Source organism: Stegastes partitus, unplaced genomic scaffold, assembly GCF_000690725.1.
Source record: "Stegastes partitus isolate 25-593 unplaced genomic scaffold, Stegastes_partitus-1.0.2 Scaffold249, whole genome shotgun sequence".
Taxonomy (NCBI): Eukaryota; Metazoa; Chordata; class Actinopteri; family Pomacentridae; genus Stegastes; species Stegastes partitus.
The window spans coordinates 533082-552714 of NW_007577980.1; the positions used below are offsets into that span (position 1 = coordinate 533082).

The window sequence follows — 19633 nt, forward strand, 5'->3', positions numbered from 1 at the left end:
CACTCTCCTCCCTTTTTCCTCCCTTCATTTTCCCTCTAGTCTGCATTTCTCCTCTTCACTGCTGCCTGATGGATTTAGCAAGTGAGGAGAAGAAGGAGGAAGGGGGTAGAAAAAGAGGGAAGAAGTGGGATATGAAAAGGTGGACAGTGCAAAAGTGTGTGTGTGTGTGTTAGTGTGTGTTGAGGGTGGGAGGGAGGTAGGGAGGGGGGCATTAATGGCTGGGAAAAGTGCAGTAGCAGCAGATTTTGTGCCACTGTTATCCTCTCTCGCTGTGCTTCTCTCTCTCTCTCTCTCTCTCTTACAAGTCTCCGACACTCTTTACTCTAATTACCCAGATTGGGTTTCCTGGGGATAAAGGGACGAGGGAGGAAAAGGGAGTAGCAGGGGGTCCTTGATATTGTCCTTGTCAAAGCTTAGGGGAGCGACTGGAGAAGTCATTCATGCATCCATCACACTCCCAATTTCACAATTTAATCAATCTCCTAATGAAAAAGAGTGACACAGAGAGCAAGCGAGCGGGAGAGAGGGCTAATAGTGAGATGGCAGCCCTCACACTCTAACCCCACTAAGCCAAAGCTAAGGGGTGCGGCCGCTTTTGTCAGCCACCACAATGCCTGTCTTATTTTCATTCTCCCAGTCTGGGAAAAGGGGAGTGCGGAGGGCGAGTCATTCCATTGTTACCTCCAGGAAGAATAGCACCTCTAATTTGCCATAAGCCTGCACTATTAAAGACCAGACTCCTTTCACAGTGCAATAATTGGAAAAGTCATTCACTGCTTAACTTCTATTACTCCATGTTATTTTCACTAATGTGGAGGAAGGCCTTTTAATAATCTCACCTGCGTCACTTCTAGCCATCATTCAAATAACACAAAAGCGCACGGAGCACTCAGTCTCTCCATTTGATTCTCACACGTACTGAAATAGACCGCTAAGCAGGATGCATCTACAAGTCGCATCTTTTTGGCCCTCTTTCCTGCCAGTTCTGTTCATTAATCTAAAAAAAATTGCATGACATAAACCTGTCAGTGCATGTTCGGGTGCCGTGTGGCAGTAAAGTTAAAAAAGACAACTCTCTTGTCACCCGGGTCTCTGTAATCATTCATTGCAAAATAAATCAGTATCGTCAAACCTGCAACACTGGTGCCAGTGGTAAGTTGTATTTTAGTTTTTTTCACAACTTTCTGATGTTAAAATAGTGATTTGATTGACATGTCAGTGCGCTGTTTATGAGCCATAATGAAAATCACCATTCATGCTGGCAGATGTTTCAAAACACAATGGGCCCTGAGAACAACTAAGTCATGAAACAGGTTGATTAAGGACATGACTTAGGTTTAACCAGCTGTGATTTAGCAGCGCAGCCTATCTGGGAGAAACAGGAGTCCCCTTTTTTCGTTGTTTCCTGCCTGAAAGAAAAAGAAGAAGGAGAGATTTAGAACTTATCCTGTAGCCTGGGCATGAATAATGACCAAACCTCTTAAGAGACCCAGAGTCTGCCATGTTATCCTCTCTGTAAGACTATACAGCGGTGCTTTGAGCTAAATGCTGACATGCTCGCAATGACAACGCTAACATGCTGATGTTTATAATATTTACAATGTGCGCCAAAATGCCCGCCTCAAAACACAAAGCAGCTGTGGCTGATGGGAATGCCATTAGCACTGGTGGGGTGTTTTCATTAACCGAAGTGTTGGACAAATTTAAAAGTTATGCTGATAGTTTCATTGGAAGTTAAACGGCCCTGAGGGGGGGATGAACGTCTGCACCAACTTTCATTCAGATATTTCACTCAAAAATGAACGTGTCAAGCTGCTTATGGTGCAAGAGAAAAAGTCAAGGGACCTCCAAAGTGATTAGGACATTTCATTGGGGATCCATGAATGTTTGTGCAAACTTTTGTACCAGTAGATTTGGGGATTTAGCTAGATAAATAAAAACCTTGAACTGCTGGTTGCACTAAAGGAAGAGTCACTAAAGTCATTAGGATAAACAAACCATGGCACCACAAGCTCTGTTAAAGTGCTCGTGGCCACCCTGGTGGTTTAAAACCAGCAACGTTAGTGTTCAAACACACTGTGCAACACACCAACGCCAATTTCCAATTTAACCAGCTTAATTAGTCAAAAACACTCATTCTTCAACGTCGTCACATGGTTATGCAGGCTCCTTTCCGTCCTCGCCAGCTAACGCTAAAAGATAAACAGGTTGTGTTTTATGTGCTACATAGAAAGTGCATTTCGAAAATCCAGACTTTAGACTGAGATCAACCCTGTTCAGGATTTTGAAAAGATACAATGCTCAACATCAAAGTCTGAGCAAAAGTCTGTGTTTTAAAAATGCCACAGGAAAGCTCTTAATGCAGACACTTTCCTGACTCACAGCAAAACACACAAGGTGTCTTTTTATCTCTGTCCATGCACCACAGTGCATTTGACAGATGGAGCGTTTATGTGAAATGCAGTGCCACCTAAAAACCTTTCTCTTGTAGAGGCTCTTTCTCTTCAGAGTTAACCAGTCTATTTGTGACCTGCTGACCAATACCTGTATTTCTTATGGGCCTGTTAGGCTTTACTGTCCTTTTGAAAGAACATATCTCTCTCTTTGTTCCTATCGGCATTTGTGTTTGGAGTGGCTATCCCTGTTTGCTGGGCTTTAAAGCTGTGAAAGCCCTGGCTTTTAGCTCTTTAGGGGTTTGCTGTCTTTGCTGTCTGCAAATGACAGACTGTGTCTGCTGTCCTACTGCTCACTGAACCAGTGTCACACGTTGAAACGCCAGCACACCTAAGTGACGCACTCATGACAGGCCGCTGTCTGTTTCTGTGTGTGTATATGTTCTTTTTTATGTTTGCTTCTGAAACTCTTAAGCCAGATTGTGATGCTTTTTACTGAGACAATGTTGTTAAAGTGCCAAATCAAGGTAGTTGAACTCAGTTTTGAGGGATTTCATGACATTATTTTTGTGGTTCTTTAACAGCTTTACTGTCTGTTTTTATTTCAAACATTCATGTAGAAATCAGTGTGGAAGCTGAATGCATATACTCACACTCTATAACTCGGTTTTTTTTGTTTTATTTTATTTATTTTTTTTACTTTAAAATTTCAAGTTAAAAATTACTTTCCATTCATCTAAAAATGTGAGGTGTCTTGTATATTTAAAGACAGTTTCACAGAGGCAGCCTTCCAGTCGTTTGAAGCTGTCTGGACGATACAATGCACAGAGATGCAATATGATTCATGTTGAAAGGACACCTCTCTTTTAATGTGTTTGAAGTTGAAGGTTTTATTCAACTGACTGCAAAGTGGTTTCAAGAAATGTCTTTCTCCCATTGCTATATAGACAAGTTTTACCTCTGTTAATGCTTGCACCATCCTTAGGCATGCCGTTATATGTCATGTGCTTCAGTAAAATAGAATGAGTAAAAAGAAACTTGATGACAAGTTGCAACTGCAGATACAGATACACTGTAATAAACAATTGGAGGTGTACAGATTTGTTTGTTTGACTGATCGGATTTTTTTTTAGTACAAACATAAAATTTCTAAAGTATTACATGTAAGAAAACCTTTTTTTTTTTTTAAATGTACAAGATATTTATGTAAAGTTGTGTCAAAAAACGGATTTATACTTGATATGACCTAAAACTACCTATGTGATAATATGATTATAATTAAAAGTGTTGATTAATGTTGATTTCACATTTTTTTCAAAGGTAAATCAATTCATTTTTCATGAACAATTTTTCTCGATATACTAAATTTTATATGAAAGCAACATGATTTACAATTAACTGGAGATTCTTGCAATTTAAAACTGAACTACTACTTTCAAATCAGCATTTTGACATTTTATACAAGATTGTTTTTAGATAAAATTATGTGTACTTTTCTACAATATAGCGTTTTTACACAAGCAAATATTCTTTATTTAATATTACAAAGCCAAAAAAATACATGTTATGCAAAATTAAGGCTAGAACCTGTAAATTATTTATGAAAAAAAAAATAATGGAATAGTTATTTTAGGTTATTTTAAAGCAGGTTTTCGTTTTCTTTCTGTGTACAATGCTGAAAAAATTACAGTGCATAGAGTGTTTGCTTTTTTTACTGAACGTGAATATTATTCTCTTTGTCTGAATCTGCTTTGACTGACATTAGTCAGATAAGGGAAAGTTTACCTTAGGCTATGACTTCAAATACATATAATAACTCATATTCTGAACCATCTCCCTGAATACACAAATACTCACAGTACTGAGACTCTTGTGTAATTTCTATGGTAATTGCCTTACTTTAATTCACAAAGCCCCAAGAACTTTGCAGCGATGCATATGGTAATTAGGTGTCTCTGTACATGCTAACCTGCAGATTATGTTCAACCTTACCTGTATTCTCAAATGTGAAAAAGATCACTTAGATATGTATTGCTTGTTTTTTTCATACATGCACCAATACACTGAAGAACAGGATTAGGAAGCAGCTGGTCAGTGCAATGAAAATGACAGAGTGGAAAAAGTGGCTCATCCTTCTTTGTCATTCAGTCAATATCACCTAAATAAATTGCTGATATTTTGAATGCACAAGTGGACTTAGCATTACCTGAAGGCGAGCTCGTTGCAATGCTACAGGTCACAGAATCTGACAGGTCACAGAATACAGTGTGTTAGTTCTGAGTAAAAATAGCAATTTATCAAACAATCCCACTAGTTCTTACTTTAAAATGCTGCATGGTAGATAAATATTTAAACAAAGGACTTGTCATTCCCCCATCTCATGAATTTTGCATTTTGCTGTTGTTTCGCCGACTCGTTGAACCTTTTACTGCAATGTTTGTTAACAGCGTTTGTTAACAGCGGCATTGCTGCATTATCACATGTATGTATACATCCCTAGTGACAGAGCCAGAGGAAGAGACTAAAGAAAGGAAAAAATGGGACTTTAAATTCAATATGGGATTCACTGGCCATGGAGGTTTAAAAAAAAAAAAAAAAAAATTCTGGTGTTCTAGCTACTTGGAAGCCGAGCCAAAATGTACGCAGATGTTGGAGCCTGTTCCTGTTCTAAACATATGAGGCCTGAGCCACATGACAAAGAGGATAGACTACACAAACACACAAGAAGCTAAATTAAAATACAATCCACACAAAAAGAGGAAGGAAACAAATACAGGGAGAGAAAGGGGAAGGACTGCATGCACACAAGGAAAGGAGAGACAAGAGGAGCTGCCGGATCTCCTGGAGGACCAAAATCCAGATCCAAAAAATATCTGGAATGAGGCGCTAACAGCCAATGGAGAGAAAGTCTATCACACAGTGGAAAAGCAACACATTTAACAACACAATACAATCATTTTTCCGTTCTGTTTCTCTTTCATCGGAAGGCTAACATGCCTCATTTTGTATTTCTGTAAAGCAGTATCAAGTACGATTTAAATCTTCATCTTTTGATCTTCTCTTTCCGGTCTCCTCATTTTCAAGCCACTATCTTTTGGTGAGGAGGACAGACATGCGAACTCACTGAGTATACCGGCGCCGTCGGTGTCTGTGAACATGGCAACATTTTATTCTGAATTGTGAAAACTGGAGCCCTAAGCCTCTCCATGTTCCTCCCCTTTGTTTACTTATAGCGCCTTCTCTCTTAATCTGCCGTGGTGAGAGTTGCGTGGGCTAAGGAAAAGCTTGAATGCTGAGGCAAACAAATGCATTGGTAATATGCTCAGGAACACTCTGGTATCACACAAACCAGTGAAGCCCACCATTGCCTGAGTTTGAACTTTAAACACCTTAAAAAAAAAGAGAGAGAAACAAAGCCAGCCAAGACAAGCAACTACAGAAACTCATGCAGAGCTTCCTCAGGTTGTGTTAAGAGCTGAGCTGGTGGGCATGATGCTTTCAGATTTTTGTTTAAATGTGGGTTTTTACTTACCTCAAAGAGAGAGAAAAAAAAAATACACAACAAAGTGAATGTTCACTGAAGTAGGCCCGAAAAGTTAGCAGCAAAACAGAAGAGTGCAAAGTACTAAACAGCAAGCTGAAACCATTCGTTTTAACAGTACAGTACATCATGCAGCACTTAGACTTATGTACTGTTGTTTGCAGTGGTAATAATTTAACCAAAATAAGACAAAATGTGAAAAGAAACAAAACACTAAATATCTGGGTAGCTGTGACTCAAGTGGTAGAGAGGTTGTCCTCTGATCATAAGGTTGGCGGTTCGATCCCCCGCCCCTCCACAGTTGAAGTGTCCTTGGGCAAGACACTGAACCCAAAGTTGCTCCCAATGGCAGGCAGCACCTTACATGGCAGCTCTGTCGCCATTAGTGTATGAATGTGTGTGTGAATGGGTGAATGAGAAAACATTGTAAAGTGCTTTGAGTGCCACTAAGGTAGAAAAGCGCGATACAAGTGCAGTCCATTTGCCATCTTTTGAAGGGCTACATTAGCTATTAGCTACCTCGGGACAATAATTTGCACTGGATTAGAATTTGCATATATGCACATGCCACTTACACTGTTGTAAATGCCGTCTGCTGTAAATACTGTAGTGTGTACTGTAAATACCTCCTTTACCTTAGTTTTTTTTTTTTTAATACTTTATATATTCATCTCTCCTTTCACGTTATTTTTTTAACCTGTGTATTGCTGCCACAAAAGGATGCTACAACAATATTTCACTGCTGTAACAGTCTTTTTAACATTGCTTCAACAGTGACAATAAAGAACTATTCTATTCTATTCTATTCTATTCTATTCCACTCTACTCTACTCTACTCTACTCTACTCTACTCTATTCTATTCTATTCTGTTCTATTCTATTCTATTCTGTTCTATTCTACTCTACTCTGTTCTATTCTACTCTATTATATTCTATTCTACTCTACTCTATTCTATTCTATTCTATTCTATTCTAATGTGTTGATATGTAGCTATTTGAACTCAATCCCTACCTTTGCAATATGTCTTACCTTTGTAAAGCTGATCATATCAAACCTATAATAACTGTTGTTGTTTTTGTTGTTGTGTGTGTGGCGAGGCATAAAGACGCTATAACACCACACTGACATATGACATTTTCATTTAGTCTTATATTGATATGACTAACCTGTTATCTAACAGCTGATTATCCCTACATCCAGTAGATACAGGATTAGCTTTAATTTGAAATATTAATATCAGATGAATATCAATCCAATATTCAACCTTATTTTAGCTGCATTATTAATATGAAAATGATCATTGTTTGTTTCACTGAATAGTATGTATATCTCATGTATGAAATCATCTTCTTTGAAATGTACTATATATAATCAATTTTAGAATATATATAGAACTGTAAACCTATTCACCGCAAACATTAAAACCATTCTTGGGTGATGTAATTGAGTTTTTTGTTGCAGAAGCACTCGTCAAGTGGGATAAATTAAGCAGCAAGTGAACAGTCTGTTCTTGAGGGTGATGTGTTGGAAGCAGGAAAAATGGGCACGTATAAAGATTTAAGACAGGGTTGTGGGTGCCCAAGGCCCATTGATGGAACAAATGCTGGCTTGAGTGGTTTGATCCCACAGAAAAGTTACTGTAGCACAAACTGCTGAAAACTCAATGCTGGCTGTGATTGAAAAGGTGCATTGCAGCTTGCTGTGTATAGAGCTGTGTAGCTGCAGACCAGTCAGAGAGTCCATTCATACATCCGTCCACCACCGAAGGCGCCTACAATGGGCTCATGAACATCAGAACTGGACCATGGAGCCATGAAAGAAAGTGACCTGGTCTGAGGAATCCAGTTTTCATTGACAACATGTGGACAGTTGAGTGCATACGTGTTATTTTCCTGAGGATAAGATGGCAGCAGGATGCATTATGGGAAGAAAACAAGCTGGCAAGAGGCGGTGTAATGCTCCGGTTTGGCTCCTGGCATTCATTTGGATGTTACTTTGACATGTACCACCTACGTAAACATTGCTGCAGACCACATACACCCCTTCCCGGCTCTCAGTGGCCTCTCTCAGCAGGATAATATTCAATGCTACACGGTTCAGGAATCTTTGACAAAGAGCTCAAAGTGTTTGCTTGTACTCTAAACTTCCCAGGTTTCCATCTGATTGATGGAAAAAACAAGGCCTCACTAGGTTCTGCTGCTAACATGTTGATGCATAATACCACAGGGCAACTTTGAGGTCTTGCGGAGTCCATGTCCCTGTCAGAGCTGCTTTAGCCGCACAAAGGAGTCCTACAAAATATCAGTGGTTTCAACATTGTGTCTGATCATAGTGTATATGTGTAGTCACATATTTGTAGTTGGATGCTTTTAAAAGGGTTAGTTAACATAAATCTTTAAGCGAAAATTAATTCCTGTGCACCCCAGTGGCTGTGGTGGTAGAATGGCACTTCTTTTATTCATTCCGCTCTCTTCATCTCCTCTCCTCTGTTTTCCCCATAGACCCGATGGCATGATAATTTCTCATTTGATTCAGTTTTGCCTGGCAGAAGGGAGCTAAGCTCACTGATAAGATCTCCTTAAGAACCAGACAAGTTGTCAGTAATGAAGGGAATTGCTTTGATCCGTCGACAAATAGGTCATTTAGACAGTGTCTGGTTTCTGATGCTGGATGATACAGTCATGACTCTCTCTCTCTGTCTCTGCTTCTCGCTCTCGCTCTCTCTCTCTCAGCCTCACTATCAATCTCGTTTAGCTGAGCGCTCGTCGTCCACTCTCTCTCTCCCCCACGGACTCATATATACACAAACTGTTAAGGCAATAAAGGGAAAAATCAGGGGGGGAAAGAAAGAAAAAGAAAAACAAAACAGTTTTTGATTATTACCGGCGCTCTTGAAAATGAACTCTTTTGTTATTTATTATCCAATGGAGACATTTTGTGTGTGTTTGTGTGTGTGTGTCCCAGCGTGAGGTACAAGATAGTCGTGTAACAAGAGGAGCAGGAGCAAGAGAGTTTCCTTCTTTTCATTAAAGTAAAATAAAAACTACTTATGTGGTTATGAGGAGCTTTTCGTGTTCATCTCATGCTGGGCTTTTTTTCCAACACATTCCCCTTCTTTCTCAAGTCAAAATGGCAGAATGACAGTGTGTGCTACTCGCTACAGAAATGACATCCTGTCATAATACTCTGCGATGAAAGTGAGGGACTGAATAACGTGCAACAACAGTTAGCGGATTCATTTTCAAGACATCCATCACTGGATCCGTTAATGCATGGCCATGTACATACACATGAGTTTTATCGCTTTCATTATTAATCATTCACCAGACATCCTTCCTTTGCCATCATTTTTCCCTTGTTGTCAATTCTGAACTATCCAAATAGGTTTCAGCATGAGAATTGGAGGCATAACAATGCTTAAATCTAAACCTTCCTTGAGATCATTAGTTGGCATAAACAAAGTCTTTTGTGCACTGGAGAAAACATAATCGTGCATGCTCGAATACACATATGTATGCCCATGCAATCATGCACAAATATTGGGCGGAAACAGATGAGGATAAGGATCCTGGCGCCATCCCTGAACAGCCTTACGAGCGTCTACGTGAACGTTGTGGGAGGGAGAGCTAATTGGCTGGAATGACTGTGGAAAACATGCAGCTGAATACCCCCCACCCCTCACCCAAAGCAGGACGACTTGGAAACGGGTGGGAAATCAGGGGGGCGGGGAAAACCCAAATGGAATTATAGAGAGCTATCACTTCCTAACTGGTGAGGATTTATACGCCACTGCCAAGGCCAACGGATTGAAGTAATTTCATTTTTCATGCATGGCTTCTGTCCCCACAGAGACCTGAAGCAAAGAGAGGGAGAGAGAGTGATGAGAGTACGGCGGAGGGGAGCGATGAGAAGAAAGGGGAGGAGAAGAGATGAGAGAGAGAGAGAGGAGTCGGAAAAGAGAAGGGAGGGCAGGGGAAAAGAGAGACAAGGAGAGGGGAGGAGAAAAGAGGGATAAATGAAAGGGGCTACACTTTGTCAGTCGGATGTGTAATAATTGGTTGTATTTTCTAATGCGACGGGAGAGGTATAGGAGTCGCCGTGCTGCAGCGTCTTTTTGCTTTGCATATACAGGAGGGTAATGACAGTACATTGGGAGTTCAACTAAGCTGCTTGCTGGATATTTGTTAGTTTGTTGGTGTTTAACGGCTGGAGTTTCTTTGAAGTAATAGCAGTCGATGCCTGCAGCTCGTTAATTATCATAGCTGTCAGCAGTAATTCACTGCAATATGTGCAAAGCATTCTGACGTTCTCCTCCTTCTATTCCCCAAAGAAAACACTCATATATACATGCACAAATAGAATTAGTGAGCTGTTGTGACAGCTGCTCTTGCATTCTTAGAGGGAAGGTGTCTATAAATGATCCCACTTGTTTGATTAGAACAGCGGTTTTAATGTAACAGAGCGCTGATGATAAAGTTAATACCAATAAAAAGGAAGTGAAGGAAAGTAGGCGTAATAGCAGTTTCTGTAATGGTGACAGGTTTTTATTCCACAAGTCTGAAAAGTCAGGATGACACCTGCCTAATACTGTATGTCCTTCCCTTGTCCTTGTTAGTTGCTCCAGCTATTTTCTCAGCAGGGCAGAATTCCTGGCGTGTCAAAAGTGTGGCTAAATTGGTTCCTCGAGTGGTGAAAGATGGAGACAACTTTGGACAGTCTTACTCTTCTGGTGCACTCAGGCTCTCTACTGAAATAGTCATTGATTAGAAGAAAAAGGTTGGCCATTCCCCTGTGTGTGTGTGTGTTTGGGTGTGTGTCTGTACAGTATGTGCCTGCATACTAGAGTAAGTGTATGATTGAGTCATTTTGATACACCAGCTGATTTCACGGGTTGTCATGTAGTTAATGGACAGAAATGGGATGCTTGGAGGTTTGGACTCTATTTGGGCACTAAATTGAATAACTCTTCCAAATGAGTCCCAATTACACAGCACTTCAGTCCAAATCACAGGCCTAGCAGTGCACTTAATGCACCTATTAGTTGCCTATCTGGCAAGGAAAGCTGAACCAAAATGCAGGACTATTTTTTAGAGAACATTCTGCTTCCCATGTCCCACAGTTATTAAATAATTTTCTTCTTGTGTGCACCGTCTAGGTTTGAGACTTATTTTCTTCTGGCCCATTTTTACCTCTGCAAAATTTGTTTATTGTTATATTTTCTGTTCCCTAATTACGCAGCAATTACAGCCTCATATTTTCACTTTCCTATCTAATTGTCATTTTGGTTCAAAACATGTCTGTGGTCTCGCTGTGGCTCCAGCAAGTCTTTATAAATCACTACCTGACTGTCAACATGAACAGTAAATATATGTTGATTTCATTTCTCCCTCCCCAGAATATTGAATTCATTTTTTTTTTCTTTTTGCAGCAGTCCAATTCTGCCAAACAGAATGCATAGCGCTCCCCGCGGCAACACTAATGGAATCCTTGAATACATAGAGGAAAGAAATGCCAAACTGTGATAAGAGTGTGTGTGTATGTGTGTGTGTGTGTGCGTGTGTGCACTTGTATTACCCCTGTTGTCGGGACCTAAATCTGTTTACACAATTCCATTGTGAGGACCCAATTTCCTTCTGGGGACACAAAAAGCAAGTTTCTATAATTTGAATCCCTAAAATTTAAAGTATAGACTTTGTTTAAGCCTGTGAAACACGTACGTTCAGGCAAGTGGGTATGGCTCAGGTGAGTATCCAAAATATTAATGTAGGTTCATGTAATGTCCTCTGATTTGATGGAAACTCAACTGTGTGTGTATGCCTATGAATAATATGCAATATCAGGTTTCTGAGGACAAAATTATAAAACTCCAGGGCTGCATATCACAACCTGGTCCTTGAATAACAAACACCTCACAGTCTAAACTGCACCGATAGGAGTAGGCTGGGAATGGAGACAATGTGTGCAGGAGAGAAAAAGAGGCGTAAACCCAATAAGAGAAAAGGTTGCAGGGCTTGCTGAAATGCAGTGAGACCTAAACGCTTGACTGATCGACTGTTCCTCTGTTTGTTGTGATGCAGATTCGTTCAGACCAGGACCAGGACATCTCAATCCGATACAGCATCACTGGAGTGGGAGCAGATCAACCACCCAACGAGGTGTTCAATATTGACCCCGTGCTTGGAAAGATGTTTGTCACCAAACCTCTTGATCGAGAACATCGCTCTTCTTATCATGTGAGTGTCTCCACCTTGCAGATGGTGGAATGAACAATGACATTTTCAGCTTGTGCCTTTTCATTTGTAGGTTTTGCAGCACTGCATGAAAAACATCTGGATGAACTGAAGTATAAGTCAGAGAATGTGGTAATTAATCATTCCTCTCCCCTCCCCGCTGCAGTCGCACATGACAGAAAGAGTCACAGAATAATGGGAAAAATACAAAAACATTGAAGGATACACAGTATTTGCTTTAATTTCTGAGCTCGCACGTGTGGGTGTACAAATAGAGTGGCATTTGCAACGCTCCTATTGCTTTTCCACTGAGAGACACATGAAGAGATTATTACCACTGATTTCTGAGCACGAAATCCAACAGCCAGTTAACGTAGCTTAGCATAGAGACTCAAAGAAGGCTGGAACAGCAATCCTGGCTATGTTGACAAATTTTGCGTACTCACAACTTTAAATCTTACTAATTGCCATTTTGCTTGCTCACTCTTGCCCACGGAAACGTTAGAATAACAAGGTTGGATATTATGGGAAGTTATGTGCTGTCAGGGCCACAGCCTGGGCCCAGTGACTTCCTGTAGTCTTGCTGGCATGATGAGGTTGCCAAGCAACTAACAAAGACTGCACTGACAAATCTATGCATTAGGAAAAATTACAGGGGCAGGTATGCAGATATTTTAGCCTTTGGAAGCAACCAAACTAGCTGTTTCCCTTTCCTACCAGTCTTTATGCTAATATAAGTTAATTACCTCCTGGCTCTGGCCTAGCTTTGTATTTAGCATACATTCATGAGAGTGGTATTGATCTTTTTTTTATTTATTTTTTTAAATCTAAATCTCAGTGTGAAAGCAAATAAGTATAATTTCCAAAATGTCTATTAAAAAAAAGCACTTAACTGTTACTGTAAATGTACTCCCTATGAAGAGCGCTGACCTTCAAACAGCTATTCAGCTAGCAGTAGAAATCTGTAATTGTGCCTCCAGTCTTCATGCTAGAATATAATAAAGGCTGCATAATTAGCCTGCCTCTGTCCACATTTCAAAAATATACCCACCAATTCCTCCAAAGCATATTGTTTGCTTAACCTCTACATAAACCGTATTGTAAGAATGTTTTGGGCCCAATGCAGCACATACTGTCATCTTTTTTTTTTTCCGTGCATACTGAGCTTTCTGACAAAATACCAACACCTGCACTGCCTCATTTGAATGAAACTTCCATCTCTCTGTGCCTCTCCTGTCACATTTGTGCTGTGCATGCTGTTCTAGACACAGATACACAAAACACTTGGGAAAACTGCATTTAAATTTGAAGAAAGTACTAACTTGTTGTATTGCTGCTTAAGCCAGTCTTTCCACTCGTCTCTCTCTCACAGACACTGTGATGTAGTGAGCTTCAACACAGGGTTCATCAATTTGAGTTTGTGTCTCTGGTTTTTCTCTGTCTCTGTACCTGCCACTATCTTTGTATTTATATGGAGACCTAGTCTGAGTTACGATCCTGGTGAGCTGGCAAGTCTAACCTTTCAGCGGGAGGTGAGCAGATTTATACCCAAGAGAGGCTCCAATCAATGAAATGATTTGTTAAGAAAGCTGGATGCTTGCAAAGGGGCTGCCTAAGTTAACTGCATGTTTGTTGGAGAGGAAGTGTTAGCTGGTGTGGAATACCGTATGAGATGTATAGAAAGGTGTTGCAGTTTAATTAGGGCTTTCAGATGTTGTCAGAGCAACATGAAAGCAGTATGAAGCATGGACATCCTCCATCCAAGAACCTTACAGTCAGGGAAGGTTTTATTTATAAGCATTGTTATCCAGGAAGCTGCAACACACACAAAGTTAGTATTTGACTTTGTGGTCTTTCTTTTGTTTACTTCATATTTCATGCAAGGACAGAACAAACGGTCTAGTTCTTTTTATTTCAAAAGAATAAGCAGTCTGAAATTCAAAACCGACCATGCAACAAGATGCATTCTTATGAGGGGGGGAAAAAAAACAACCTTAAAGCTTCTGGGTCTGCTGTTATCTCTATCAGGATTTCGCCTCTTGCCAAATGCAGAGCGCTGCCTGGTACGGTGTGTTTTCGCCCCCTTCCTTTCAAGATAATAACTTTAATGTGGGCCCAGAATTACATTTTGCCTTCCTTAAACATGGCAGTAATCTCTGACTCCTGCTGTTATTGAATTAGGGTGTGGGTTCATGCGGGATGGAGGGATGAGGGTGGGGAAAGATAAGGGGCCTGGCTCCTAGCCTGTTACAGCACACAAGATGCGATATGCTATGGCAGCACGCGGATATTGGGTGCAGGACGGATCAGACAATGCAGTGGGAAAAGTAAAGTCAAATTAACCTTAGGGGGACCTGAAGACGCAATTTTGGTGAAGGTGCAGAGTGGAAGCAGACGGTTGAGAGGAGACGATGGGCAGCAGTGGAGAGGATCTTCACCTCTCTGAGGAGAAGAAGTCGATGGAGAATGCTACTTATTCTATTTCCTGCCACAGCGAGCCTGGAGGCTATTTCATTTATCTGGCTCTCATGCTCCTGCAGTGGTCAGGTAGCATTTTCCTATCAGGCGTGCTCAGATGGAAACAGTACCATTCCCTTAGTTGTTCATATATATGATCTGCAAAAGCCGTGTTGAAATATATCATCTTTGTTCCCATCTGTTCTTTGCATGTTTTCATTTTTCTCCCAGTCCCTTCCAATTTTGACTCTTTTCCTCTTCCTTTAACTTTGCTTTTGATGGATATCCCTACCATTAAGTAAGGTGGAGGCCCCTCACCTGAAATTGATTGCTGATGTTTCTGCAGAATAAATATTTATCAGCCTGTGTTGTTAGGAGCAGGATGTAGATAGTATCTGTGATATAAACCAAACATCCCCAGTGCTTCCAGCTGACAGGAATATCACTGAATAAGTCATGTTCAGGGATATAAACATTCCCAGGTAAGGTGAAGGGAATCAAAACGGCTTTAGAAAGACCCGAGGAGTTTGTTTGACCTTCATGTATGGAGTGAAAAAATAAACCACAGGCATTTATTTAAACGGAACATTTCCCTGATAATTCCCGTATTTTCGCTGCTCTCATTTTCATTCGTTCAGTTGTTTTTTTCTTTCCTTCAGACTTCACAAGAGTGAAAGCAGTAAGGACACATTTTACAGCCTGTATTGATTCCAGTAATAACTTCATGTCCAAACTTTGTGAGAAATCCTAGTTGGTGATTCCATTGATCTGAGCACAGCTGAGTTGAATTTGAGATGGGCTGACTGTGTTTGGGGAGTCAGAGGGAAGTGAAGAGATTTCAGGACTCCCTTTCAAACAAAACCAGACAGAATGTTGGCCAGGGATCCAACACAGTGATTCTGAAACAGACACCTTGCTTTTACAACAGAGGGAACTTTCAATGAAATAAGATGTTTCTTGTTTTGATTTCTGCTGAGATAAAAACTTCTGGGGACTAGGTGTAAAAGAGATAAGAAGTTAGGAGAACGTACATAGTTGCAAAGGCAATTTTTCTCTATGAAAAATATCTGGAATTTTACTTCTGACCCTACTTAATATTGTTGTTGTTGGTTTAAGGAATTTATTTTGAAGTTTTTAGGCTTTGTAATTCAATAATGCAGATTTAATCAGCCTGTGCAGACAGTGCAGAGGTGTTTTTCAGTTTGGCTTTAGAGGTGCACGTAAAAGAAAAAAAAAAATGCTTTCAGCTGGTTGGTGTTTTATTTATGTTGTTTCTCCCTTTGTTTAGTCCAGGGAGGTATTCTGGTCTTCTTCAACCTGACAGAATATGAATGCTATTTATAAACACTCTAGATCTTTACATTGTTATCCATCACACAACACCATCAGGGAGATATCTGATCAGCCCAGAATTTCATATGCAACACAACAGTAGCTCAAACACAGAGCCAACGTCCTAAAGAACTGTCTTTACCAACAGCACCGTCGTGACTCGACTGACTCGATATTTCGACCCTGAACAATCCGAAAGCCTTGCTATCCTATTTTAGGAAAAACGAACGGAACCCATGAAAAATAGCCTTAACATACCGACAACCTTGGATTCCAGAGGACACAACGGCGTCACAAGCAGCAAGCGTGCTCAGTGTTTGCGGAAGTAAACACGGATGGTAACGGTGGAGTGTGTCCACCGTTCCCCTGCCTCCACGGCCGCCGCCACCGCCACCGCCACCGCCACCGATGGTGGAAACAGAACTGTGACTACTATTCTAAACTGGCATGTGCGTTCCGGCCACTTCCACTCCATCGGAGCGCACCCCCCAGATGGAAGTGGCCGGAACATGCACAAGCACTGGTCAACAATAAATATTAACAACAAATCAGCCTTCAAGCATCAAAAGCCCTCCTTGTGTCTCGACCGCCGTCTTGACAATCCGACAGCCTTGCTATCTGACATAAAAGAAGGTTTTACATTTAGTGTCGGATTATCAAGTCACGACTGAATAAGGAGTCCTGCATCATATAGGCCTCCTTAGACCTCTGATTTCAACTTATTTAAGTTAGTCTGGCATTACAGAAGCAAACCAGACCAAAGGCCTAAAAGGACAATGGCAAATTTTCCAAGGCCTTAGGAACAGCCTACCTAGAGGAAGGCTGTACCTTGAAGAAACTGCTTTTTCAAAGAGCGGTCACACTATAATCTGTATAAAAAATGTACAAATTATCAAAGTGGTGTAGCGGCAGTGGAGTTAGGGTGAACTTTGTCAATGTCTCTGGACCAGAGTCTGTTCTGTGACAGTATCCACCTGTCACTCATTGTGGCCACTCTCTTTATTAAATATAACTTAAAGCCTGTATGCAATTTGGAATGAGTAGCGAAAAAGAAAAAGAAAATTGGCCTTTACACAGTTGTCATGAAAGATGAAATTACCTATAGAGACCAACATCTATTATTCTACCAGGCTGTGAATATGTTTAGTGGTGCTGTACATTTGGACATTTTAACGTGGGATTGTGTAGGGACTGACCCCTGGGAGAAGCCTCAAGTGGCCATTTGAGGAATGGCAGTTTTTGCCATTTTTTGTTGTTGTTGTTTTTTGTTGTTTTTTTTTTCCTCAGAGGTTGTCCATTAGGTCATGCTAAATGTTTATTCAATGTAGAGTGGATTTTTTTGTATGTTTGTTTGTTTTTTACAGCATTTTGCATGAAGTTAATTGATAAATACATTTAAAAAATTAAAATAAAAAAAACACTATATATGGTATTAATTTGGAAAGCACTCTCATTTTATTTTTAATGGCTCAAACTGTTGTATGACCTGGCAAATAATACATTGTAATGCAAATTGGGAGAATTTTTTTTTATGAATGCAATAACTCTGGAAGTAAGTTATATTTAACATAATTGAGAGAGGCATCATGCAAGATACAGAAAAAATAAATGAAATAAATACAACCTCCAAAGACTTTAATCAGAACTACACTCGTCCAACATGGTTTGATATTACATTTTATGACACCTGAAAATAAAATGATTTTTTAGAAAGACTGGTCTTTTTTTGCCTTAGATTTGATGTTTTTATTCAGATAAAGTTATGCATCACCTGTAAATCCAAATATAAAGAAACACATGTATTCAATTTTACCAAAATTATTCAGAGAAGGTTTAACTATCATTTTTCTTTTTTCATTTCTGATTAGTGTTCTGCAGAACTTCCTGTCAGGCTGCTCATACAAGGTTCACCAATCATAGGTTTAGGATAGCTGCAGCCTGACTGGCAAAACTAAGGGCTGCAAACATCCTTTTGCACTGCCTCTAAAGCTGTGAGCTAACGGTAAAACCTTAAGATGAGTCAATTGAATGTGTCAGCATTTTCATCAGCTTCTATTTTCTGTCATCTGGGTTTTGGCAGCTGGGCAGTTAGATGGTGCTTTTTGGACAGATGTTAGTAAGTAAATCAAACTGAAACTGCAAAAGTGGTGGGTTAAAAAAAAAAGGGGGGGGTTTTGAAATGCGATGGGGTATGCACCATCGATCCCATGTAGAAAAGCAACCTTGGACTAGATAGATAAATGTAGAAAACTTTAGCTACATAGAGCTTGTTCATTTTATGATTTATTTATTTTTTTTCATCAAACAACAAATGTTTGCCTCAATAATTGTCTCCATAAAACCAATACAAGCGCTCATCAAAGAGTCAGAGTGAATTATTTATCAATTCATGACTTTCTGCCCCTGTTACAACAATTATGGGCTATAATCTGAACTTTTCTCTTCTGCTCCTGTGTCTTCCAGCTGAGAGCCCATGCTGTGGATATGAATGGGAACCAGGTGGAGAACCCCATCGATCTGTACATCTTCGTCATCGATATGAACGACAACAGACCCGAGTTCAAAAACCAGGTGTACAATGGCTCCGTGGATGAAGGCTCTAAACCAGGTAATGACGCACAAATGGGTGGTTTGATGTTCGAAAACAATGAGTACAGTGTGTAACAGGAACAACTACAAGACAGGCATATGTATTAAAAGGAAATTAAGAAATTTGTGGAAGAGTGACAAATTTAGAAATGGGTGGACAGAAGAAGAGCGGATAGTATATCAGGAGAGATTGGTGTCGTATGATACACCAGTAAATCTTTGACGCAACACAGAATTTTCCATTCCCCTTGATTTAGCAGACAGACGGAGAATCTGTCTCCTACAGTGGCTTTTCATTTAGCCTGGTGCAGCAGCGGTCATAAACCAAAGAGGGTGCTCAGGCTGGAGAGGAGATTGAGGATTAAATGTACCACGCTGTAGCACCACTGGGTCATTTTATGATGAGCTCTCTGTGTGCAACTGTGTGTGAGTGTGAGTGTGATGAGCCAGAGTTTACTGCACCAGAGGTGATCTCAAGAGGCGTCCAGGTGCTCATTTTCTTTTCTTTCTTTCTTTCTTTTTTTTGCTGTCTTTTTTTCCAGCTTTCTTTATTTCTTTATTTCCTGCTTTCTTCCACCTCTTTTTTTTTTTTTTTTCTTTTCTCTGTGCCGCCGTCCCCTCTCCCTCAGCTGTGCCCCACACAGCACACAGGTCTCTGTGGCATGCATGACATTCAGCTGAACAATAATCATAAAAAAGAGAGTTTTAGAATTTAGAGCTCCAGTGGTTTCAATGGAAGGCCAATTACAGACTTGAATTAGTTTGCAAATTAAAGAGTCATTATGGGGACCTAATCCTGTCAGGCACAGCTTAGGACGCCCGTACAAAGGGTCCACATTAAACCCCCTAAGAGTGCAGCTTAATGAAATTACTCCGGCGATGTGTGACACATTGTGATTCTTCATCTCCTTCTCTCTATCCCTCCATCTCTAGAAAAAAAAAAAGTGATGGGTGGAGGACTGATAGTCACTCCACTTGGAATCAAACCAAATATGGACTCTGTCCTCTATTTCTCTCTTTTCCTCTCCTCCCTCTGTTCCTAACAGCTTTTTTTTTTCCCCCCCGTTTCGCTGAGAGGCCTTTAGAGTGC

The 19633-nt window shown here is 40.3% G+C and overlaps 1 protein-coding gene across 1 annotated transcript in view; it reads left to right on the forward strand.

Annotated features, from left to right (window-relative positions):
- Positions 1-19633, forward strand: part of LOC103357354 (cadherin-4-like) — an 81613-nt gene that overhangs the window by 23304 nt on the left and 38676 nt on the right. The window contains exons 3-4 of the mRNA XM_008281884.1: positions 12013-12168; positions 18418-18562. Of these exons, the coding sequence (XP_008280106.1) occupies positions 12013-12168; positions 18418-18562 (301 nt within the window). The remainder of the gene's footprint in view (positions 1-12012; positions 12169-18417; positions 18563-19633) is intronic.